We start from the raw sequence: 26,909 nt of genomic DNA, 5'->3' as shown, positions 1-26,909 counted from the left end.
CCAAGCCTTCTTTAATTCACCTGTTGGCGCCTAAAACCTTCCAAATGCTCAAGCCCAAACCCTGCAAATCGTCTTTAATCATCATCCTCTCTTTCTTTTGCATCCAAGTCCAATCCTTTAGGAAATCTCATTAGCCTCAGTGTCAAAATACAGTTCCCAAATCCAACTACTTCTCACCGCTGCCCCCCCCCCCGCCCCCAGCATCCACTCTGGTTTCCCCCAACACCATCTACCACCAGGATTACTGCATAGCTTCGAGCTTGTCTCCCCTACAGCCTCCTGTCACCACAGGAGCCAGAATTGCCCTTTGACAACATGTGTCAGAGCATGTCACGCCTGCTCAGAACCCTGCAGAGTCTCCACATCTCACATCTCGCACAGAATAAACGTCTAGAGGGTGTGCTGCGTCCCCCACCCCTGGGGCTCCTCTAGGCGGCTCCCCATCACTCACCCTCCAGCCAGCTGGCCTCTTTGCTCTGACTTCAGCACACCAGGCCCATTCCCCTGGGGGACCTCTACTGCTGCTCACTCTGCCTGGAATCCTCATCCCACAGTTATCTGTGCTCCTTCAGTCTTTGCTCAAATGCATCTTCAGTGAAACACACCCTCCAACCTGGGGACCTTTATGATTGCAGTCCCCTCTCCAGTTGTCCTGATCCTCTTTACCCTGCTCTACTTTCTCCTTTTTCCATAGTCTTTTCCTCCTCCTAAGATACTACTAAACAATTCACTTATTAAACATATACATTTTTTTTTCCTTTTCATGGTTGCACCTGCAGCATATGGAAGTTCCCAGGCTAGGGGTCCAATTGGAGCTGCACCTGAGGCCTACACCACAGCGAGACAATCCAAGCGGCATCTCTCTTTCTTTTGCATCCAAGTCCAATCCTTTAGGAAATCTCTACGCCACAGCTCATGGCAACACTGGATCCTTAACCCACTGAGTGTGCCTCAGCTTCCAAGGGGGGGGGGTGGGAGATTTCGCCTCTGACAGTGGTTGAGGGCTGTTTCGGAGGGGCATTAACTCTCTTGCATTTGCAGGGTATCCCTGTGTTCCCTCAGATAAGGAATAAAAGGAAAAACCCTCAGGTGGAGGGTCGCAGGTGTGGGCAGTCAGCAGATTTCTCTGAGTCAAGGCGAAAGCCAAGGGGACGTGACTGGGCACCAAGAGAGTCTGCAAGGATTCTTTGGTTCATCTCTGATTTTGCTCTTTTGGCAGAACTCCCTTGTTCATAGCGCTCAGTGGCCCTCAGGATGTGCTCCTCGCCGGGTTCTTCCTCCTCCATGAAGTCCAAGGCTACCTGTGAGGTGAGTGGTATGGATAGCGCCCTCTGGTGGACACTGCAGGTGCTGTAGCCTTTCTGCCATGCGTTTCATCCACCCAAGGACTGAATTCAAGTCTTGAGCAACCAAAGCTTTGCAGTCTGAGTTCTTTGGCCATACAATTCCTCCAGATATTTAGTAAGCTTCTGAAATACTTCTTTGCAGTCATTTTCATGTGCCAGTATGCACACCTAGGGTTCTTTATCAGACATAATTCTCAAGCCTGATTTACGTCTTTGCATCTGAACCCCTAATGCTTCTTTCTTCCCACTTAATGGAAACCATCTTGAAGCCTCTAGGGGGGAAAATGGGCCTGAGCATAAAGCGAGCAGCCTTAAATGGCTCTTAAGGCTAACCAGCTTTTGTTGCTGAAAGCCTTTTTTTCTGTGTTACCACTTACTCTTAGGGTTCAAAGCAGAAGGCTCTAGATTTCTGGGCACATTCTATTCCCTTTCAGTTTTGTTCTTGAACCAGCCACTTGTTGTTTGAGCTTGACTCTTCCTTGCGCAGACTTGCTAAGCAAAGCCAATAGGAACTAACACTGGCTTTGTGTTTTCCAGCCTCTTCTAGAGGCTTGTTAGATACTTTGCTCATGAAGTAATCAAGGACAATGCTTTTATTAAGTAATTTGATATTATCTTCATCTTTTCAGTCTCCAATAGCAATTTTATTGCCCTTCCTCCACTGTGCTACATATTTCAGGATCCCCAGTGCAAGGGAGTAAATTTTGTATGAATAACGATAACACTAGCTGCTGTACAAATAGGCCCAAGGATTTCAATGGCTTGACACAGTAAAAGTGTTGTTCTCGCTCATAAAATCTGGGTGATGACCATGCCAGTGGGGTGCCCTCCTCCCTCAAGTCATTCAAGAATTCAGAATGTCCACAATGAACTTCTCTGCAGAACACATACTGACTCACAGACTTTGAAAAACTTTGGTTTCCAAAGGAGAGAGGTTGGGGGGTGGAGGGGATGCACTGGGGGTTTGAGATGGAAATGCTATAAAATTGGGTTGTGATGATCCTTGTACAACTATAAATATAATCAATTCATTGAGTAATATTACAAAAAAAAAGTTCAGGATGTCCAAAGGAAAGCCCCCTACCACATGTGGTTTCCAAGGTCACCCTAAGAGTCATGTCCACGCAGCCCAGTCAGTCAGAGATGAGGCTGCAATGGGAGAATGGGCTCATAAAATTTCCCTTACATTTCATTTTCTAGAACTTGATCCATGGCTCCATCTAGATATAAGGGGCAAGGTGGCAGGAGGTATTCCTGCCTTTGCACTCACAGTGCTATGCCAAGAAGGGAGAAAACCTTTTTTTCCCCCATAGACAGTTAGGGATCTCCCAGAATTTAAAGCAAAAAGTGTATAAATCATGCAGACTCCATCTCTCTCCACCACACTCCAAGCCCTCTCCCTAATTGTTTCTTGGACTCACAGGAATAAGGGAATTGGCCAGGACGCCGTTCTCGGGCTTGCAGTGAGGGACCTTCCTCCTTTGATTCAGGCTGAGAAGGAAGTGAGGAAGGAACAGGCTGGGTGTCTTTAAATAACTGCTCTTTTCCCTGTTTTGGTGAAAAATACTTCTCAGGCTGAGCAATTACTAACTGCTGGCATTGGGGACTTTTTTAGACAAAGCAACTGAAAAGCTGAACCCCCCGTTCCCTGCTTCCCTGAGTGAGAGTAGGCAGAGGAGCAATGGAAGGAAGTAGGAGCCTGGAACAGCGCTTATGCGCTGGGACACTTTTCCCATTAATTACTTTTCACTTGAATAACAGGACGTGGGAGGTGGGCTGTTTGCTGCAGCTAATGGGGCACCATGGGATAGGTATTGCCAATACAGAGATGAGGGTTGGAACAGCCACTCCAGGGGCCACCATAAAACCAGTTTTATGGAAGAAGCTGCCGTGGTTTAAAACCAAACCCGATCAGACATGGAATTCTCTCCAGCAGCCCTTTCAGCACCAACTACACTCTTCTCAAAGCCATTCATTCTGTTACAAAAACCCCAGGCATTTCTCAGCCAAGGGGGAAGCAAAGTGAGTAAATTTTCCTTTTTGTAGAATGTGGACTTTTGTGCTTTAGGATGACCAGTGTCTCACACACACAGCTGATGATCCACTCAGACTGAGTGACCCTGACTAATCCACACAGATGAGGTTCTGCTTTACACAAAAGGGAGGGGGTTGCTCACCATTCAAAATAATTCATTCTTGGAGTTCCTGTTGTGGCACAGTGGTTAACAAATCCAACTAGGAATCATGAGGTTGTGGGTTCGATCCCTGGCCTTGATCGGTGGGTTAAGGATCCAGCATTGCTGTGGCTGTGGCATAGGCTGGCAATTACAGGTCCTCATTCATTCTCTAGCCTGGAAACTCCCATGTGCCGCCAGTGTGGCCCTAAAAGACAAAAAAAAAAAAAAAATTTGGTTTTACTTTAAATCAAGACTGGATTCATGGTGCTTTTAAAACACAGTGCAGTTCACACTCAACTTGTCAAAGGTACAGCAGTTATGTGAAGGGAACACCCTGTGGTAATGTAAGGACCTCAGCCCCTGGCTCCAGGGCTCCGGGCAGTCCAGCTGTCACAGCTACAAACAGGTGGTGTAAAACAATAGCTCGGCTGAGCCAACTCACTTTCCAAACCCTCCAGCAGCCAAGTGTCCGGCCAGAGTGTCAGCGAGCAGCACAGGCCACCACTTCGCCACCAGCTCATGGAGCCCCCGGCACTCCTCCTGCTCCTCAGCCTCTGCTCAGGTAAGGGCCAGGGCTGGGGGCGCTCCTTTGAGGCTAAAGCACTAGAAGCCCCCAAACCAGAGTCTTGCATCTTTGATGGGAACACAAAATTGCAGGGCTTCCCCAGCCTGAGGTGGCTCTGTCAGTTTCTCACCGATGTTGGTTTGACTGGGTTTGTGGATAAAGGTTTTTAGTTGGGGTTATTTGGTCAAATTTGGAGCTGCCTGGTCAAGAGCTACAATGTAGACATGCAAGTCTCTCCCTTCATCAGACCGGCATCCAAGTCACTCATATCATTAGATTCAGCAGGAGCTGTGGTCGTGTTTGACCAATTATAAAGACTTAGAAAGGCAACTTACAATCACAAGCAAAATGGTTCAGAAATCCTTTTATGGCTCTAGGAGAATTTTGAAAATGAAGTCAATTGATTGACAGCTCCACATGCCGGAGGGAGAAACCTATTCATGACTGTAACTAAACGCTCTCCATGAGAGCTGAAATATTTTCTTTTCTGAAGTTAAAAAGTCCATAGGAATGCATTCCTGCCTACTTTTTTTTTTTTTTTTTAAAAAAAGGACATGACTGTGTGTAGGTTTGGCTTTGGATTGAAACCATAAAAACTTACACAGCCCTTGACCTGCATTCAACTCTGAAATGTGTCACAACACAGCAGCTGAAACCCTAGCCTGAATCCCAAACTTCCGGTAAGGGGAAATAGATAGATTGCTTCATGTAAAAGTTTACTGGTGATATCAGCACAACTGAGAAACAAGGCGGCTGATGTTCTGTGGATTTCTCTTCTCTAATATTGCTCTGACAAACACAGGTCTTCCGGGCGAAAGCAGTGATGAGCTTTATTATTAATGTTTTTTCAATAACAGAGTTGAGGGGAATAGCCTAAACTCTGATAAATTATATCCTGTGGGATTTGGACTGGATCCAACTGACACTGGCCTGGTGGTGATGAGGGTGTGTGTAGGGTATGTGAGTGTATGTGTGAGTGTGTGTGTGTTGTGTTCATAAACAGTACACTCAATAGATATTCTTGAGTGATATATTTACATGTAAAAATCCTTAAGAGATCTCTTAGGACACCAAAGACCTCCAAAAATGCATGTTTAGATATTTTTACAGTATGTGATATGTATTTAGATAAAGCCTAGGGTTCTCTGGTGTCTTTTCATATAGATGGTTCACAGAAGTTTTGAGCGAGTGAAGCAATCCAATATCTTTAGTTATTTACTATAAGGAAATAGAACCTAAAGACATGAACTGCCCTGCCTGAAGTCACTTAATTTATAGACTTTGGAATGTGATCAGACTCCATTTGTGATATGCACAGTCAGAAAACACAGCCCGAAATTGCAAAGGTAGCAAGATTGAGATAAGAATTACCCAAGGTGACTGTTAACAGGACAGAAGTCCTTTTGCCCAATCAGGAGGCTGTTCCCTGCATAAAAATTCAGACTGAACCATTATGGTACAAAAGAACACTTTGAAATTGTGGCTGGGTTCCCCTACTTGGAATCAGTCCTTTGTGGGCAAAATTCTCATTCGCATCAGGGAATGTTAGCTTAACACATAAAGATCCCTGTCCTATTGCCATAGCACTTTCATTGCAACCTGCCTCTCTCTTCCAGCTCAGAAATCCCAAGCACTTCATTGCCACCTTTCTTGTGGCATGTTACTTTCCAACTCGTTCACAGCTATGTACATAAATGACAAGTGTCAATGTCCATGAGGGTAGAAGGACAGGATTTGTGTCAGATTCACATTTGAAAACCTTAAAGAAACTTTGTTCTTAAAACAAACTTTGCACACAGCCAATGTTCAGCAACTATGTGAGTGAGTTATCACCATCTGAATAAGGATAACCAACATGATTTTGCTGAAAAGGGAGACTTTGACATTGTTTATGTTTTTGTCTATATGGTTGTTAATTTATATCCTGCCTTTTAAAAAAGTATTTTCTGTGATTTATTGAATCCATGAAGAACTGGTCCAACTCTGCAGACCATATTAGAGTTGGGAACAAAATCCTAGAATTCTGACTTCAAGTCCTATAAGTTTTTGACCACTCTACCTGGCTTTGGGGAGGAAAAAAGGAAAGGATACCTATACACATGATGGAATACTATTCAGCCGTTAAAAAGAAAAAATAATGCCATTTGCAGCAACATGGATGGAACTAGAGACTCTCATACTAAGTGAAGTAAGTCAGAAGAAGAAAGACAAATACCATATGATATCATTTATATCTGGAATCTAATACGTGGCACAAATGAACCTTTCTACAAAAAAAGAAACTGACTCATGCACTTGGAGAACAGACTTGTGGTTGCCAAGGGGGAGGGAGTGGGATGGACTGGGAGTTTGGGGTTAGCAGAGGCAAACTATTGCATTTGGAATGGATAAGCAATGAGATCCTGCTGTATAACACAGGGAACTATATCTAGTTACTTATGATGGAACATGATGGGGAAAATGTGAGAAAAATAATATATATATATGTGTGTGTGTGTGTGTGAATATATATATATATATATATATGAATGACTGGGTCACTTTTCTGTATAGCAGAAATTGACAGAACAATGTAAATCAATCGTAACAGAAAAAAATAAAAACCTTAAAAAAAAAAAAAGAAAAGCATACCAAGGAACATGATCTAAGGAGTGGAGACCTCTGAAATTCCTCACAGAAGGCATGAGGCCCCCTGTCCTTGGCAGGGTGGAGAGGAGGAAGTGCATGTCCCTGGAATGCTGACCATGCCTGGGTCCCCAGTCCTCTTTTCTCCCCCTTGGACTGTAGGGTTGACCTCCATTGTTTTCCTGCTACTTGATGCTGACCATCTGCTCTGTCCATTGCATTCTTGTATGTTCTTTCTGTCAAACATAAACCACCACTTAAAAAATAAGCAACCCAGGGCAATGCAGCCAAAGCAATAACCTCCAACCTGGTGGCCAAGCCACTCAGTGATCCATCCCAGTCTCCCCTGCTCCACTGCAGGCTGGGTGGGGCCCGGGATCGACAAGGCAGGGGGGTCAGAGGATGGCTGCATCCCAGGAGCTCAGTGCGGTGACCACAAAAAGTGGGGCTCTTTGGACAACATGATCCCCCAAGCATCCTCAGATGCAGGTGGTTTGGGAGAAATGCCCCATGAACGCTCTGTATGGATACTTTAGGGTTCAGAAAATTTGGGAAACTAGAAATGAAGAGGGAAGCTAGGTAAGGGTTCCATACATCGAGTCCAGGAAGGTCATAATGAAGACATTTGAGCTTCAAAAATCTGAATGGACACGATACCTTTGGCTTTAGGGAGGTGGTAAAAACGCAGCCGTGGGATTAGACTGCCCCCGTTTATAATCCCCACCTCTGACTAGCTGGGAGCTGGGAATACACTGCTCAGCTCTCTGGACCTCAGTTTTCCATTTGTAAAGTAGGAGGAAAGACATACCTCACAGGATTTTTATAAGGATTCAATAAGGCAAAGCAAATAAGTGCCTTTAATAAAGCTCTGCAGACTAATGAAAACACATATTTTGGTAAGATGAAAATGTTTCTGCTTATTGCATAGCATTGGTAATTTCAAGCTGATCTGAGGTTCTGGATGAGCAAAAGTGGTTCAGAGCATGGGTTTAAATCCTGGCTCTACCATTTATGAAATCTGGACCTCAATGTCCTCAACTGTAGAGTGAGGACAAAGATAGTACACAGCACGCCCAGTATAAGGATGGAAAGGGTTAGTGTATATAAAGCATGTAGAAGAGTGTCTGGCACAAAACAAGTCAGATGTGGTATTATTATTATTAATTATTATTTGGGGATTTTTATGGCCACATCTACAAAACATGGAAGCTCCTGGACCAGGGATTGAATCCAAGCTACAACTATAACCTATGCCTTTGCTGCAGCAACACCAGATTGTCTAACCCACTGCTCCAGGTCAGGGATTGAACCTGCACCTCCCCAGTGACCCAAACCACTATGGTCAGATTCTTAACCCACTGGGCTACAGTGGGAACTCCTATTTATTATTTTTAATGATGAATAAAAATAGAAAATGGTATTACATTTTGCTTAATATTTTGTTGACAAATCCTTCCAAACTTAGGATCCAAGGAGAAAAATAATAAAGGAAAAGTAATAACCTGCCTTAGAGGTGATCCATTAACACTACTGGGAAAAAAAAGGGAAAGCATTTCACTTGCTTCCTTTTTAAAGTTGTATTGGCCCAGAGAAAAGGTGTGGTGGTTTCAGCAATAACCTGCGGAAAGGGGAGCTCTGGTTACAGGAATCCGGGCAAATGGATTGTGTGTCTGCTTCCTCTCCCAGCCCTGGGCAGGCAATCCCCAACCCACGGCAGGCTTGAATTACAGAGATCCTTCATAAGGCGTCTGCTGGAATTTGGAACACATTTTCTAACAGGAATAATAGCGCAAGTAGTTGTACAATTTCCAGGACAGCCCACAGCACAATCACAATATTAGCAGTGGATGCGGGGGCACGGCGCAGAATGACAGGCTCTAACCTGGGCTCTGCCCTTGCCACTTGACCTCAGACAAGCCTGCCCATCTCTCAGATTCTCAGGTGAGAAGGCCTGCCTGCCTGCCTGAGTGCAGGCTGATGAGGGCCACACAACACTGGACATAAAGAGGCTGCTGCCTCGGAGAGGACTGGTTGATACCGCCCTCCATCCTGAAGGAAAGTGTAATAAAGATTCCTTGGAATCATTCATGCTCCGAAGAGGACCCTCAAACCCAGGTCAGCAGACCACATGCTTTTCACTCTTATTTTAACAACTTAATTGGGACATGGACCCATCAACAGGGATTTTTTTTTAATTATGGTAAAAATATATAAGTGCATAAGATTGGGGAGTTCCCGTCATGGCGCAGTGGTTAACGAATCCGACTAGGAACCATGAGGTTGCGGGTTCAGTCCCTGCCCTTGCTCAGTGGGTTAACGATCCGGCGTTGCCGTGAGCTGTGGTGTAGGTTGCAGATGCGGCTCGGATCCCGCATTGCTGTGGCTCTGGTGTAGGCCAGTGGCTACAGCTCTGATTCGACCCCTAGCCTGGGAACCTCCATATGCCACGGGAGCGGCCCTAGAAATGGCAAAAAAAAAAAAAAAAAAAAAAAAAAAAAAGTGCATAAGATTTACCATGCTAAAATAGACACTTACAATTTTTTTTCGTTTCTTTCTTTTCTTCTTTTTTTTTTTTTAGGGCCACACATGCGGCATATGGAAGTTCCCAGGGTAGGGGTCCAATTGGAGCTGTAGCCGCAGGCCTACACCACAGCCACGCTAACACCAGATCCAAGCCGTGTCTGCAACCTATGCTCCAGCTCCCGGCAATGCTGGATTCTTAGCCCACTGAGCGAGGCCAGGGATCAAACCTGAGTCTTCGTGGACACTAGTCGGGTTTGTTACCGCTGAGCCAGGATGGGAACTCCAGACATTTCACAATGCTAAACTGCACAACCCATGGCACTGGGTATATTCACAATGTTATAGAACCATCACCACTGTCTTATTCCAGAACTTTTCATCACCCTAGAAGGAAATCCTGGGCCCATTAACAGTCACTCTCCATGCCCCTGTCCCCACAGTAGCTAGTAACCACTAATCCACTCTGAGTCTCTAAGGATTTACTTATTCTGGATATTTCATATAAATGGAGTCATACAATACATGGCCTCATGTATCTGACTTCTTTCATTTAGCATAATGTTTTGAAGGGTCATCCATGTTGTGTCATGCATCAGAAATTCATTCCTTTTTTTTATGAATGAACAATACTCAGATTTCCCCTCGTGGCTCAGTGGATTAAGAACCCAACATAGTGTCCATGAGGATGTGGGTGTGATCATTGGCCTTGCTCAGTGGGTTAAGGATCTGACATTTCCACAAGTTGCAGATTGCAGATGCAGTTTGGATCTGGTATTGCTGTGACTACAGTTGTAGGCCGGCAGCTACAGCTCTGATTCGACCCCAGCCCAGGAACTTCCACATGCTGCAGGTGCGGCCGTAAAAAGAAAAAAATAATAATAATATTCAACCATATAGATACACCATATTTTATTTATTCATTCATCCATCCGTGGGCACTTGCCTTGTTTCCACCACTTAGCTATTATAAATAGTGCTGTTATGAACATTCATGTACAAATTTTTGTGCGAACAGTTCTTCAGGGGACATACCCAGGAATGGCATTGCTAGGTCATACGGTAACTGTGTGTAATGAGCATGAGAAACCACCAAACTGTTCTCCACAGTGGCTGCGCCATCTACCTTTTCACCAGCAACATATGAGGGTTCCGGTTTCTCTACAAACACACCAATATTCATCATTTTCAATATTGTTACTTATGGATTAACATCCCAGTGTGTGTGAACCAGCCTCAGTGTTCATGGCATTGTGAGTCCCGAGGTCAGCCAATCCGAGATTTCATTGCATCCTGAGCAGATTCTGAAATACCAAAACTGGCTTTGTGTGGCCCTTTCTTCTTGTGTGTGCATGTTCCTAGCAAACTTGACTCACCCAGGGGCTGCAATAAGGAATGTCATCTGTCCAAAGTATGAGTGTTATGATAATCTGGCCTGCCCCACAGGGAAGGGACCACACCAGCAGCTGTGCTTGGAAAGGAATGCAAGACCATAATAGCTACCTTGGGGAGCCCTTCAACAGGGGGGGCCTGCGTGCCTTCCATTAGCCGGCCATGCCTCATTACGCACACCAGTGTATGCGGAGGGTGGGGAGCAGACTCTGTCAGTGAGTGTGTCATTTGCTGTCTCAGCTGGCCTCGTCCTGGGCTCCGAACATGAGACCCGTCTGGTGGCAAAGCTCTTTGAAGATTACAACAGCGTGGTGCGGCCCGTGGAAGACCACCGCCAGGCCGTGGAGGTCACAGTGGGCCTGCAGCTGATACAGCTCATCAACGTGGTGAGACAAGAGCATTCCAGGCTCCCACAGCACCCACACCTGTCACCTCAGAGCATCCTCTTCCCTAAAGATGGGGTCTTATTTTTTTTTTTTTCAGGATGAAGTAAATCAGATCGTGACAACCAATGTTCGTCTGAAACAGGTAATTCAGGTGGATGACTGTGATTGTGTTGTTTTTATTCACCCTGAAATTTAACCTGGGCCCAAAGGAAATCAATGCGGGAAATAGGGAAAAGTACCAAAATGTGAAAAGCAGATATTTTGGGTCAGTGGGATTATGGATCATATTTGGTGTTCGTTTTTTGACTCTGTGCCTTTTCCGTGTGTATTAATTTTCTAGGGCTGCTGGGACAGAGTCACAATTAAACAGCTTAAACAACAGAAATGTATTGTCTCACAGTTTTTGAGGCCAAACATCCAAAATTAAGGGGTTGGCAGAACTGGTTCCCTCTGAGGGTTGTGAGGGAAAGTCTGCTGCAGGCCTCTCTCCTTTTCTTAGAGTTTGCTGTCTTCATGTTCACATAACTTTCTTCCTAAATATCTATCTGTCTTCAAATTTCCCCTTCTTATAAGGACACCAGTCATATTGAATTAGGGCCCACCTTAATGACCTCATCTGAACTTGATTACCTCTGTAAAAACCCTATCTCCCAGTAAGGTCACGTTCTGAGGGACTGCGGGCTCAGACTTCATATTAACTTGGGGGAGACACATCTCCATGGTGTCCTCCAAATGTGCTGCATTGGGAGTAGGCTACTTTCATAATGTAGGAAAAATATAATACTTTTTCCAAAATGATGCTGTCTGCTTGAGGACAGTATTCACAAAAGGGTCAGTCTCCTTTCCTTAGGTGGGCCGTGCACAGGTAGATCTGCCACCACTTGGTGGCAGGACTTGAGTCTACCTTTGTTTGATCATCTTCATAATGGGGTCAGTAATCACTCAGTACTCATAGGATCATTATGAGGACTAAATGATGAAAATGGGTAAAGTGCTTAAACCAGTGCCTGCACATAGTCTGTGCTATGTAAGCATCAGCTCTTCCTGCTGGCTGAATTCTGAATCAAACTTTTCTTACTAGAGCACAATTTCTGGCAATATCTGAACCACGATGCCCATCAGAGCTCTTGAGAACCCTAGATTTTTAAAAAATGTTTTTAGTTTTTTCACTGACTACAGGTCTTCATTTCTAGCAATGGGTGGATTACAACCTAAAATGGAATCCAGACGACTACGGTGGCGTGAAAAAAATTCACATTCCTTCGGAAAAGATCTGGCACCCAGACTTCGTGCTTTATAACAAGTAAGCAGAACAGAGAGGATGGGCAGGTGGACATTCCTGGGGCAGGTGGAGCCCAAGCGCCCAAACGGAAGGGCTGCCACTCTCGGTATGCGTCTCACCACTGTTCACATTAAATAACCCTTAAAAACCAAGAGCCAAGTTGACATGCTAGGGGTGCCATATGGTGTCTCATGTTATGAATAGAAACAATTATCGGAGCCAAATTGAATCAGGGCTGTGGGGTAGGGGACATTTAATCCCCGAGAGCTCCTGAAGGGTAGATGGCAACTATCCAAGGAAACCAAACGTCATATAATTGAGTTCCTTGGAATTAAATGTCCTTCCGACCAATAGGTCTGAACCTCCCAGGGTTGTTATTCATCACATCCGCCTGGCCTCCCAAGACGCGACGTGCTGCTGACAACCCGGGATGCCTGTGTAGCCCATCCGCTGGGCTCTGTGACAGGCTGCACGTTGTGAAATTATAATGTGATTCAAGACGCTCTGGTTTAATGACACCTTCATTATCATACGCCCTTCATTTGTCAGGGAATGTTCATTGCAAAGAGCATCCTTCCCAGGCAGGAGCATTCGACACCAGCCTAGAGGATTTGTGGTCTGACTTTCTGCAGCACGTGTCTGGGGCGAGCCGGCCATGTGTTCTCGAAGACTCACCGGGGAGGTGGCCAGGGCTGGGGAAAGGAAATGGGACCTTTAAGGCAACCCTCCCCAACTTCGATTTTCTATAACATATTTTCCAGTTATACCTGGGATTCAAGCTAGAGCCGAAATAGCCAATCATTTGTATAAGCTTTTGAACAAGTATGATGATAGGGCAGCATGTCTATCTCTTAGAGTTAAGTTTCTCTTTCACTTAGAATCTGAGGGAAGCAATTAAAGTCCTCTGGTCCTTTTGATAAGCTCACTCAGAAAGACTCTCTTCAGGAAGAGAACCCTGTTTTCTCTGCTTATAAGGAGAGACATAGCCCATCCTTTCCCTCTGCTCTGTTGGGAGGGTCCGAAGCTGCATAGTTTTCTGGGTAGAGCTTCTTCTTATTCCCAAGTAAAGATCCATGGGAAGAAAATCTCTGGATCTATGAAGTGAGGCACAATATATACCACCTGTTGCTGAAAGCCCACCAAAGCAGACCCCACCCACTTTTCAGCAGCTATTGTTGTGCCCTGTTTTCTGCCAAGGCCCTAGGGCACAAGCTGTTTGGGGACGAGTGGAAGGCCCACTGAACATGATCTGCTGAAGTAATATGTTATTTTTTAATACCTACCATATTGCTTTTTTTTTTGTCTGTTTTTAGGGCCTAACCTGAGGCATATGGAGCTTCCCAGGCTAGGGGTCGAATTGGAGCTGTAGCTGCCAGCCTATGCCACAGCCACAGCAACACCGGATGTGAGTCTCATCTGCAACCTACACCACAGCTCACGGCAATGCCAGATCCTTAACCCACTGAGCGAGGCCAGGGATCGAACCTGCACCCTCATGGTTCCCAGTTGGATTCGTTAACCACTGAGCCACGAGGGGTACTCCTGCTTTTTTTTTTTTTTTTTTTTTTTTAAGTAGGAATTATTGCCAATGCTTGAAAATGAGGAAATACTTTAAGATCTGAATTTTTAGCCTCTCTAGAAAAATTCAACATTCAAAAACATGGAAATTTTGGATTAAAAAATCTAGATTACCAGCCTCTGAGGAAGGATCTAATATCAGGCAACAAAGAGCCTTTGCTGCCCTGCCGACAACATGGCAGAGCTGAGTGCCACCTGCCTCAGAGGAGAGAGGGGCTCCTCTCCCCTTCCACCCCCACTCTGCCTTCCTTGCCTTCCTGGCCCTGGAGGCATCTGAGTTTGTGACCCCACCCCTGGGGTATAAATAGTTCTTTAAAAGGTAAAAGACCCCTTCCTTAACCTACTTGTCACAGTAATGAACCACAAGCCATGTTTTTATTTAAAATTCCTGGGTTTTTCCCAATTAAAACTTTTTTATTATAGTTGATTTATAATGTTGTCAATTTCTCCAATTAACTTTTAAAGTCTGTCAGAGAGGGGATAGATGGAGATTAACATTAAATAGAAATACTGCTGAGGACTGGGAAGAAAACGTCTGGGATGCAGTGGATCAGTGCTACTTGTTATTTCTTTAAAACTAGATTCTCAGGTTCTTCCCCAGATAGCTCCCTAATTCAGCACTTAGCTGGTGCTTAGGAATCTATATTTTATTTGTTTAAATTGAAGTATGGTTGATTGGCAATATTGTGTTAGTCTCAGGTGTATAGCATAGGGTTTCAGGTTTTTTGGCAGGTTATATTCCATTATAGCTTATTACGAGATATACGGTGTAATTCCTTGTGCTATATGGAAAATCCTTGTTGCTTATCTCTTTTAAGTATAGTAGTTTGTATCTAATACAATTAATTTGTTCTTTCCTCTTCCCTCTCCCCTTTGGTAACCGTAAGTTTTTTTTTCCATGTCTGCGAGTCTGTTTCTCTTTTGCATAGAGGTTCAATTGTATTATTTTTTAGATCCAGGAATCTGTAGTTTAAACAAGCACCCCAGTGATCCTTATTATCAGACAAATCTGGAAAACACTGCCATAGATAAAAAGCAAAGCGATGCAGCCTGAAAGCAAGCTTCTATAATTAGCACCTGAATAATTAACAGCTGTCTCCTGTTAACGTCCCCAAGCAGAATTGAAGGCTCATCTGTCACTTGGAGCCATGTTCTTCTTTTATCCCAATTGTAGTGCAGATGGTGACTTTGCCATTGTCAAGTTCACCAAAGTGCTCCTGGACTACACTGGCCACATCACGTGGACACCGCCTGCCATCTTTAAAAGCTATTGTGAGATCATTGTCACCCACTTTCCATTTGATGAACAGAACTGCAGCATGAAGTTGGGCACATGGACCTACGATGGCTCTGTGGTGGCCATCAACCCGGTAGGTGGTGACCTCCTGGGAGGAGGCTGGATTCAGGCAAAGCGTGACCCAGGTCTCCAACTCCACCCCTCAATAATCATAGGTTATCAGCACCCATGAGAACTTGGGGGAATCATTTAGTTTGATGGCCCCCAATTGCTTGTGAAGGTTCTTGATGCACTGCATAAGAGAACCACCTGGGGCTTAAATAATTCCTATGCCCAGGCTCAGGCCCAAGATTTCTGATCCATTCAGCCTGGGGTGGAACTAGGGGAACAATGAATTTTAAAGTTCCTGGGCAACTTTAATGTGTAGGCAACATGGAGAATCCCACAGTCCAAACCCCGTTATTTTAGAGGAAATGAATCTAAGACCCCAAAGCAGAGGGTACCCAGGGTCCCTCCTGCGTATGTGACAGGGCTGGAACCAATTGCCCTGTCACAGCTGATTAGGAAACCCCGTGCCTCCTCAGGGTGATGAGGCTGGGATTTCAAAGTTTCATCCCCTCTTTTCAGGAAAGCGACCAGCCAGACCTGAGCAACTTCATGGAGAGTGGGGAATGGGTGATCAAGGAGGCCCGGGGCTGGAAGCACCGCGTGCTCTACGCCTGCTGCCCCTCCACCCCCTACCTGGACATCACCTACCACTTCGTCATGCAGCGCCTGCCCCTCTACTTTATCGTCAATGTCATCATTCCCTGCCTGCTCTTCTCCTTCTTGACCGGCCTGGTGTTCTACCTGCCCACAGACTCAGGTGGGTGCCGTTGCCATGGCTACTGCTGATGCAAAGGTTGCTGTTCTGAGGGAAAGCCAAAGATAACCAGAGCTAATCAACAAACAAAGGCAGACAGACCCAAATCATTACTCCTTGGATGATGCAGGTACCGAGTGGCTATGTGCTGTGGTGAAGTCACAGCTGGCACAGACTGCAGGCAGAGGGTCAAATGCGACCCTGAAGATGCACAGACACAACTCAGGCTAGTTAAGTGAATAACCACCACCACCTGTTTGCTGAATACCTGCTGCATGCCCCAGAATGTGCTGGGTAAGGCGTGAGTCCCAGGCACCCCTCAGGCCCTTCCCCCATGAAGTCACTTGCTCTATAGGACTAGTATGACTAGTCCAGGCCTTGCCCCTTTTGCCCATGGCTTGCCACTTGAAAATAGCTCTTGCGTATCTCTTTTCCAGAAGGCAGTATCTGCACACACAAGACCATACTTCCCAAATGGGAATTCTTTCTCTGACATCAGCCCAGACAACTTACTAACCTCCTACTGAGTAATCACATCTGTGATGTAATTTTATCCAACACCAACAATCTACAGAAAAGGGGGGAAAGGGACCACACAGGGCTGCCAGCAAGTCACTGCTCTTAAAAAAAAAAGTGTGGCAGGAGTTCCCGTCATCGCACAGTGGAAACAAATCCAACTAGGAACCATGAGGTTGTGGGTTCAATCCCTGGCTTCGCCTGGTGGGTTAAACATCCGGCATTGCTGTGAGCTGTAGTGAAGGTCTCAGATGTGGCTTGTATCCCACATTGCTGTGGCTGTGGCGTAGGCCAGCATCTGTACCCCCTAGCCTGGGACCCTCCATATGCTGCAAGTGCGGCCCAAGCAAAAAAAAAAAAAAAGGATGGCAGACAAGTAGGGAAAAAAAGATGGTACACACAGTCCTCAAACTTATGACAGGTACGAATTTTATTAAAATGCAAAAAAAGTAAAAAAAAACCCTGCAAAAGTCAAAATCCAACTTTCCAACATGGAAAAAAAAACTTATGCATTCACTCACTCAACACATACCTATTGAACAACTGATATGTGGCAGGGAGACGGCAGAATTTGCCCCATGGAACATATGTTCTAGGGATTATACATGTTCTTAAACAAATGATCACACACAAAATGTTTTTTTCCAACTTTCTAATCAAATGAAGCTTCTTAAAGTGAAAAGGAAAACACTAAACAGGATAATATGGGAACTAATCGGAGTTTCTATAAATAGTAAATAATTGATGCTTGAAAGCATTTAGAAAAGAGAGACTGCTTGATAAATGTTAGCTATTACTAAACAAGAAATTTTTGGTACCCTGGTCAATATTTTCTGCTTTTAATTCTTTTTTACTTTTGAAGATTTTCCTACCCACCAGGTAGAACTGAAAATTTCTCATTTGCATCTGCTCTGTATCTTGTGTGTATTCTTAGCATCTAGAAGCATCCAGAATGGGCAAAGCTCCCCACTGGAATGCAGGGCCACACGAGGGTTTTCTAGGCCACAAACAGCAAGACCAGCCCAAGGAAAGTCCCTTATAAAGGCTCTCTACTGCATCTGAGCTGGTCTGTCCCCACAAAATATCTCAATGCCATTCACCCCTGGCTTTCTTGTTTACTTGTCCAACCAAGACACCATCTGGGATTTGTTTACCCTGAAGTTACGGGACCTAGAGAAACATCTCAGGGGAAGGGGAACCCCTCCATCCCTTAACATGGGAGACAAAATCCAAACAAGAAAAAATCCAGATCATCCTCTTAGATGAAGATGAGAAAGTGAGGCATGTGAAGTCATTGATTTTGTCCTTTCTCAGCTTTGGTCTTGCAGCTCACTCCCACAAAGAGAAAACTACATGTGTACCTCTGGGCTGCCCATCCACCTGCTGAGTAACAAGTAGGCCAGGCTGCAGTTCGGTTTTGTGAGGGTTTAAGACATCCTGCTGCAGACAAAAAAAAAAAAAAACTGCCGTCTGGGGTCCATCTTGCTGCCCAGAAACTTTCTGGTTCCCTGGGTGCCACCAAGAAACAGTATTTGGGGGCAGGAGATGAAGTAGCACTTCCTGCTGGGCAGCCTCTAGTGGAGACACCTGCCATTTGCCATTGTCAGCAGAATTAAGGCACCAAGGTCTCATAGGAAACTCTGCTGAACAAATTCCACAGAACGAGGCTTTGGGAACGTGCCGGTCACATTCCTCTCACCTCTGGGTTCTGGGGTTTTTTTTCTGGGGCTGCCATCACAAAGGACCACAGACTGGGGGTCAAACAACAGACATTTATTTTTTCACAGTTCTGGAGGCCGGGAGTCTGAGATCAAGGTATCATCAGGGTTGGTTTCCCCTGAGGCCTCTCGCCTTGGCTTGTGGATGAGCATTTTCTCCGTGTCCCCACTGAGCTTCCCTCTGCATGTGTCTGCAACCTAAGCTCCTCCTCTGATAAGGACACCAGTCATACTGGATGAAGGCACTCTAAGACCTCATCTTAATTACCTTTTTAGGGGCCCTGTCTCTAAATACCATCCCCAAGGGGCTGGGACTTGGGGCTTCCACATATAAATTTGGGGAGAGCAGCAGTTTGGCCCCTAACAGGTGGCTTCTGGTATTTCTCCATTTTGTCCAGGGGAGAAGATGACCCTGAGCATCTCGGTCCTGCTGTCCTTGACCGTGTTCCTTCTGGTCATCGTGGAGCTGATCCCATCCACCTCCAGTGCCGTGCCCTTGATTGGGAAGTACATGCTGTTCACCATGGTCTTTGTCATCGCATCCATCATCATCACTGTCATTGTCATCAACACGCACCACCGCTCCCCCAGCACCCACGTCATGCCCGAGTGGGTGCGGAAGGTGAGTGAGCAAGGTCCTGCCCACCTTGCACAGGGTGGCTGCTCCCCCGGGGGCATCTGCCGGTCCCCCCTTCCGTGTGGCCGCCTCACTCACCCTGCTGGACACTGACAGAACGGGAAGTTCTCTCTGGGCTGCAGTGGGTTTGGGGGAGAAACTTTCTTTGGCCTCTTGCTGGGGGTAAATAACTCATGCAGCCTCCCTGGGAGGCTGGGGGAGATGAGAAAACCAGCGTTAACAAAGCCCACTCCAAACGACACCTTCAAGAATCTCGTTGATTAGAGAAGATGAATTAATCACTGTCTTTTTTTATTCAAGGCAGTGAAATCTTGAGATGGCCAATTGTACGTCTTGTGGTTTGTGAACAGACTGCTTATTTGTTGCTCATCGGCTGAGACCAGAATAAGGGCTAGAGATGGAGGGGGAAGCTTGATGAAAGACTGTCAAAAAGTTGTAGTGGTCTCAAACACTTATATCACTGAATTTTTACATGTGTTAACATTTGAAAAAATGTCAGTTCTTTTATACATCTTCCCAGAGACACTAACGTCCAGAGTCTTTTGTGCACAATGCAAAAGATTTGTCATGAATTGATAGAAAAACCACAGCTTGCAATGTATTCTTTTGGGAGGAGAAACAGCCTCTGTTTCTTCAAAGACGGTTAGGTGACTCTTGGCAATATCTACGCTGCATTTCTTCAAGAACAAGGCATAAAAGAAAAGTCTGTTTTGTGGCGCTAGAACCTTATACATTTTTAGCAGAAAGAGCCCATTCTTTAACGTTTTGATCATGAGAACACAGGCCTTTGAAAGATGCAGGTGCCTAGGGGGCGCGGGGCGGGGGCGGGGGGCGTCTGGAGGCTTAAGCTTCTTTGGTTTCAATCACTGCATCAGGCTCCCTCCAGTGGCGAAATGCTGGCATTACAGAATTAGCTCTGTCAGCCTTAGTAATTTGACAGGTCACAGGATTAGCTTAGGAAGGAAACTTTGAGAAAGTCTAGTATAGCCCTTTTGGTTTAGGGGAAGAAAGGTTGAGGCCCAGAGACACTAAATGACTTGCCTAAAGTCACTGATATTTCAAAGTCAGGGTTCGATGCTTGCCCTGCTGACAATAATTCCCATCCATGGCTTTCTTTTTGTTAGGTTTTTATAGATACCATCCCAAATATCATGTTCTTCTCCACGATGAAAAGACCATCCAGAGAAAAACAAGACAAAAAGATTTTCACAGAAGACATTGATATTTCTGACATCTCTGGGAAGCCAGGGCCTCCACCCATGGGTTTCCACTCTCCTCTGATCAAACACCCCGAGGTGAAAAGTGCCATCGAGGGCATCAAATACATCGCAGAGACCATGAAGTCAGACCAGGAGTCCAACAACGTAAGCTCTGTGGCTTGAAAGCTGCACCTGTAGATTTAACTGCTCGCTTGCTTGCTTGCTTTCATAGCCACACTTGCAGCATATGGAAGTTCCAGGGATTAAATCTGAGCTGCACCTGTGACCTATGCCACTGTGGCAGTGCTGGGCCCTTTTAACCCACTGCGCTGGGCCTGGGATTGAACCGGCATCTCCACAGTGACCCGAGCTGCCGCAGTTGGATTCTTAACCCACTGTGCCACAGCAGGAACTCCTAGGTGTAAATGGTCAAATGCTTGAGCACAGATGGATGGGTTTGGCTTGATGGGTAGTTGGCATTCAAGGGGCAGCTACTGGACATAAGATGTGCCTGGTGACCACCTCTAGGTCATCTTTACAAGTCACTGCCTTGTGATAAAGAGGTGCTAAAGAGATGAAGATCACAATGCCAGCAGAGGAATGAGGAGGGCTTCGAGATCTACAGATTGAAGGGCCTCTAGGTGGTGGGCAGAATGAACGCTGTGAGTCCATGACCATTGTCAGGAAAACCTAACGCATTCTTCTCTCCCAGGCGGCCGAGGAATGGAAGTACGTTGCAATGGTGATGGACCACATTCTCCTCGGGGTCTTCATGCTCGTCTGCATCATCGGAACCCTGGCTGTGTTTGCAGGTCGGCTCATTGAATTAAATCAGCAGGGATGAGCGGAAAGCTGCGCTGAGATCTGTCTACTTGGATACACACTCACTTATCAAATATTTAATTTTCTGTATTTATTATTCATGACAGAGATTTATGTTTACATAAGGTTATGGCCTCAAAGTGTTTTCACATCGCTTCTCCCTGCACTCCTGCTGGGCTGCCTGGAGAGTGAACTCCTTGCAGTAAATGAAAATGGATGGCTGCAAGAAGTGTTCATTTCCAGGAGTGTCTGGAAGTTTGGCCCAGAATAATTGAGGTTTTCTGTTGGTTTGAGTTTTTTTTTTTTTTTAAATATTATTTTAAGCAAAGAGTATAGCCTTGATTTAAAAGTCAGTTTTATACCTACTAAAAAAGCCCCATCTACTAAATCCCAAAAAGATAAAGTCTTTGACTTGGAGAGAAAGAAAGCAATAGAAAGACAAGAGGAAAATTCTGGAATGGCTCCCCAAATGCAAGCTGCCTCAAAAAACTCATGATTTAAGGCAGAATTGAGAGGTGAGGGAATTGAGAGGTGAGGGAATGACTTCCTGTCTAACACAGCACCTGAGTTTGATGCCGGTGGTTTGAGGGGAAGGAGGTCCCAACCTGTACTGCGTGTGGGGGCCAGGCACTGTGGGCATCCTCTCACGCGTGTGGTTTTATTCACCCTCATAAATCTTAAAAGTGTCTCCATTTTACAAATGAGAAAACAGAACTTGGGGGAGGTTAAGTTATTGCCCAAACTACCAAGTAGAATTGACATTTGAGCCCAAACCTTGTGGGTTCAAAGCAGCTCTGGGCTGGGTCAGTCCATCTGCTCACTTGCCCGTTGGATCCACCCTGGCTCCATCTGGGCCATTTGGTGACCCTGCTCAGTGTTTTTGAGAGGGTCGGTCTTTGTGTCAACGTTCTCGCTGCCTTCCCAATTAAACTACCTGCCTCTTCCCCCAGTCCGTATCCCAATCCTCTTTGGGGTTCCTGTTCTATACATGAAATCAGAACTGTGTGTCTAGGAGTTCCTGTCATGGTGCAGCGGAAATGAATCCGACTAGAAACCATGAGGTTTCGGGTTCGGTCCCTGGCCTCACTCAGTGGGCTAAGGATCCGGTGTTGCCGTGAGCTGTGGTGTAGGTCACAGACACGGCTCGGATCTGGCATGGCTGTGGCTGTGGCATAGGCCGGTGGCAACAGCTCCAATTAGACCCCTAGCCTTGGAACCTCCATATGCTGTGGGTACAGCTCTAGAAAAAAGACAAAAAAGACAAAAAAAAAAAATGTGTCTATATCATCACTATTTCTAAAATTCTGGATGAGCAAGTGGGAGGGAAAATGATTTCCTCTCTCCATAGCAACCTTTAAGCCACAAGGCAGTTCACACCCAGACCTAGAAAATGTGCAGCTCCGGGCTCAGTAACAACCATCAGGTCCCTAGAGCACATCTGACCCTCATCAGTACCAGGGAGAGTGGGGAGCTGCACCGCCAGATGGCCTGTCTGAGCCCAGGGGGTTTCAATCTGTGTTTCCATGGGATTCCCCATCACACACCCATGGCAGGACTGAGTGCCTTCATTTAAGAGTAAACTGAAGGGAAAATGGTTTGGCAAGTCCTCAAAAACCTAAAAGCTACCATATGACCCACCAGTTCCACTCCTAGGTATACACCCCAAAGAAGGGAAAGCAGGGATTTGAACACACACTTGGACACCAGTGTTCACTGCAGCATTATTCACGACAGCCAACTGGTGGAAACCACTCAAGTGCCCATCAATAGATAAAGGAAATGTGGTTATGTTATACACACACATACACAATGGATTATTCAGTCTTAAGAAGGAATGAAACTTTGCTAAATGCTACAATACAGCTCAATCTTGAAAACATTATGCTAAGTAAATAAGCCAGATGCAAAAGGACAAAGACTGTACATTTCCATGCGTAGGAAATACCTAAAGTAATCAAAGTCATAAAGACAGAAAATAGAAAACAGGTTAGGGTCACCAGGCTGTACAGTAGAAAAAAAAATTGTATTGGGGAAATGGCTATTAAAAATAATAATAAAAAAAGAAGAAAAAAACAAAAAACCAAACAAAAAGAAAACGGGTTACCAGGGTTTGGGAGGAGGGGTGTTTTATTGCTTAATGGGTAGACTTTCAGTTTGAGATGATGAAAAGTTGTGGAAGTAGATAGTCGTGATGATTGTACAACGTTGGGAATGTATTTAATACCATTGCATCCAACATTTAAAAATAGTTAAGATGGTAAATTTTATGTGTATTTTACCATTATTAAAAATAAAATAAAAAATTAAAAAATGGTAAGTTTCCTGTTCTGTATATTTTACTAAAATTAGAAAAAAAAATTCAGTTCCCAAATCTGCTGCTTGCCTAATTAATCATAGTCCTGCAGGGTTCACTCTTTTTTTTGGGGGGGGAGGTTGGTGCAGGATATGAAATTTTCTGGGCCAGGTATGGAATCTGAGCCACAGCTGCGACCTATGCCACAGCTGCAGCAATGCTGCATCCTTAACCTGCTATGCCACAGCAGGAACACCTGGATTCACTACTGATTCAGAGAAGGAACTTAAAAATCATGTCCATTCTATGGATAAGGAAACTTAGTCTCAGGGAAGCGACCCCCTCAGGTCACAAAGCTAGTTAGTGACAAACCAGGTCTCTTAACTCCTGCTCTCCTGCTGTTTCCTTTACATCCAATAGGCCAGCTCTCCCCGCAAAGTGGGGTCCTCCCACATGTTTCCTGGTCACTGGGAAACCAGCAGAGTGGCCCTGAGTGGGTCTAGCAATGTCACAGTGTGAAGCTCCAACAGTCCCTAAATATCTGTTCCATCAGTCTGTCACCAAGTTGGGGACTTTCGCCTTTGGACTCTCTTCTCTTCATCAAGGGCTGATCTTCTGATGAAATGGGAGAGGTGGTGGAGGGGGTGGGGATCTCCCTCCCCACCTGCACCCAGCCCTGTCCTGCCCCTCAGGGCTTACCGATGAGTGTGTCTGGCTAAAGGGATGATGACTTCCCCGGGAATAAGGAGCATCCTCAAAGTGGAACAAGACAGGTAAGTTTTCTTCCGGGGGTGGGGGTGGGGAAAGGGAGGTTGCTCTAGACTGAAAATAGAAGCAGATTATTCAGAGCGTGAACCCCTAAGTCAATGTTTTCCCTCCTCTGGTTGTCAGAGCTATTTTCATCACAGTAGACATTGTGTTAACAATTAAAGCAGATGGGGAGAAGTTTGGAGGCTGAGGTGGGAGGTATTTGGTTTTGGCTTCAATCATTGTGGACCATAATCCCATCTCATTCATCCTGGGGGTAGAGGGGGAGGCAGAGAAGCTCAGAAGACTGTCCAATTCTCCCTTCACACCCTAATGATTGGGTCTGGCCTTGAAGTCGGAGTTCTGCTCCAGGTCCTCACTCCAGCTTTTGCATGGTCACTTCTCCCACTGCTATTGCTTGAGTTCCAATCCCACTCCAGTTCTCCAGCGGCCACAGCCACGGTGGTCTCTCCTCCACCTGAGGGCTTCATCTCTTGCTCTCCAACCCTCTGCTGCCACCACCCACCACTACCCATGGCTGCCAGTCTCTACAGCAAGGTCTCCCTTCTGTCTGAGCTCTATGTCGTCCTTAATTTTTGACTTACTGCCCAGTCCTTCCCACACCCCCTGTCCAGCTCTGTGCTGACTGCTCCCCAAGGTCACTTGCACTCTGCTGCCTGAGTTCTTTAATTCCTGCAGCCCAGGGTCCGTCTCAAGGCTCTGCCTAATATCTCTTCTTCCCTTCCCACTGGAATGCATACCCTGAACCCCTGCCCCCCACCCCACCCCGCAGCCCCACTGGGCCACCCAGTCTTTCCTTTTGATTCCTGACCTCATTCCTCCTATGACTGTCACTGCTGCTGCTGCTGAAGCCAGGCTTGTCCTCCTTCCCTCAGACACAGATGCTCTGTGCATGGAGGCGGCAGGTGAGGTTGGGGCTGGCAGGAGCAGGGCTGCCCAGTGGGTGTGGCTGCGCACATGGGGGCAGCAGGGTCCAAGCCTGCCTCAGAATCTCTCTTCTCCAAGTAGGTTCTAGGTACAAGGCAACTGAGGCCTTTGGTGTTGGTGTGTGGTCAGACCCTGAGTGAGGCCCGTGTGGGGGCTCCTCTAGGTGCCCGGTGGGGACTAGTGCCACATGCATGTCAGACCAGGCAGCCCCAGCCCCACCATGTGCAACCCTGCTCCAGTCACCCATGACTTCTGCATCCATCCTGGAGGCCCCCCGACAGGTGCAGGGCTGTTTGGCTCAGCTCATTTGCAGATCCAGACCCTCAGGGCCAACCCTAAGCCTAGGAAGAAACCCAGGAAGGACTCAGGCTGATGAAACATTGCCAAGTTCAGTGCTGGGTCCCCATCCTCAATGATGTAGCCAAAGACAAGGAGAACCCATGACAGCTCCCAGCTGTCCTCCCTGACCGTCCAATGCCAGTCCTCCTGGAGCCACTGAATCTTGACCCCAAGGGTCCAGGCAAGTGTCACACGTTCATCCACACCCACAGCTTCCCCAAGCCCCGACCTGCCTTAGCCCCGCTGAGGCCCCTAAGTCTTCCTTTGGGTGGGTAGTCTCAGTGAGGGGGGCCAGGGACGCTGGGAGGACTACCGTCTCTGTTTCCAAGGGGCTGCCCTAACAAACCACTATGAATGGGGTGGCCTAAAACAACCAGGAGTTATTCTCTTACAGTTCTGGAGGCCTGTGTGGATTGAATTGCGTCCCCTCAAATTCATATGTTGTTTTTTTGTTTTTTGTTTTGTCTTTTTCTATTTCTTGGCCTCCCGCGCATATGGAGTTCCCAGGCTAGGGTCAATCAGAGTGCAGCCCGCCTACCCAGAGCCACAGCAACGGATCCGAGCCGCGTCTGCAACCTACACCACAGCCACGCAAGCCGGATCGTTAACCCACTGAGCAAGGCAGGGACGAACCCGAACCTCATGGTTCCTATTGATTCGTTAACCACTGCACCACGAAGGAACTCAAATTCATATGCTGGCCTACCCCATGTATGGTATTCTAGATAGGCTTTGGAGTTAGTAATGTCATGAGTGGGCCTCATCATGGGATTAGCGCCCTTCGAATGGGAGACAGCAGAAAACTTGCTGTCTGTCATTCTCTCTGCCATGTGAAGCCACATGAAAAGGCAGCCTCTGCAAGCCAGGAGGTGAGGCCTCACCAGAACCCGGCCAAGCTGGCATGCTGACTGCAGACTGCCCAGCTCTAGAACCATGGAAAAACTAACTGCTGTTGTTTAAGCCACCCAGGCTGTTGTGCCTTGTCATGGCAGCCGGAGCTGACCAGACAAGGCCAGACGTCCAAAATCAAGGCGTTGACAGGCTGGTTCCCTCTGAAGGGTCTGAGGAGGAATGGGCTCCATGGCTCACTCTAAGCTTGTAGTGGCCGTGGCAACCCTGGGGGTCCCTTAGCTTGTGGCAGCATAACTACGATGACCTTCTGTCTTTAATGATCTTCTCCTTTGTCTCTGTGTCATCTCCTTTCATGTCTCTTATAAAAACACCTGTCAACTGGAGTTCCTGCTGTGGCTCAGTGGTTAACAAATCCAACCAGTAACTACAAGGATGCAGGTTCAATCCCTAGCCTCGCTCAGTGGGTTAAGGATCCAGCATTGTCCTATGAGCTGTGTGTAGGTTGCAGATGCGGCTTGGATATGGCATTGCTGTGGCTGTGGTATAGGCTGGCCACTGCAGCTCTAACTCAACCCTTAGCCTGGGAGCTTCCATGTGCCTCAGGTGTAGCTGGAAAAAGAAAAAAAAAAAATCTGTCATTGCATTTAGGGTGAGCCTAAAGGACGATCTGATCCTAAGATCCTTAACTCAGCTACCTCTGCAAAGACCCTATTTCATTTTTTTCCTTTTTGGCTTTGCCTGTGGCATGTAGAAGTTCCAGGGCCAGGAATCGAGCCTGCACTGCAGCAGTGACAAGGCCAGATCCTTAACTGCTAGGCCACCAGGGAACTCCCGCAAAGATCCTCCTGCCAACAAATGTCACTTTCAC

At 46.3% G+C, this 26,909-nt stretch overlaps 1 protein-coding gene across 1 annotated transcript; it reads left to right on the top strand.

Annotated features, from left to right (window-relative positions):
• On the top strand, nucleotides 3,951–23,135 carry CHRNA1 (cholinergic receptor nicotinic alpha 1 subunit). Its single transcript, XM_021075437.1, has 9 exons — nucleotides 3,951–4,085; nucleotides 10,866–11,011; nucleotides 11,109–11,153; nucleotides 12,205–12,314; nucleotides 15,046–15,241; nucleotides 15,736–15,973; nucleotides 18,603–18,826; nucleotides 19,966–20,205; nucleotides 20,753–23,135. The coding sequence occupies exons 1-9, from the start codon at nucleotides 4,043–4,045 to the stop codon at nucleotides 20,882–20,884; spliced, it is 1,374 nt and encodes a 457-aa protein (XP_020931096.1). The 5' UTR covers nucleotides 3,951–4,042; the 3' UTR covers nucleotides 20,885–23,135.

The sequence above is a fragment of the Sus scrofa genome, chromosome 15 (genome assembly GCF_000003025.6).
Source record: "Sus scrofa isolate TJ Tabasco breed Duroc chromosome 15, Sscrofa11.1, whole genome shotgun sequence".
Classification (NCBI taxonomy): domain Eukaryota; kingdom Metazoa; phylum Chordata; class Mammalia; order Artiodactyla; family Suidae; genus Sus; species Sus scrofa.
This window is presented reverse-complemented; position numbering and strand designations above follow the sequence as displayed.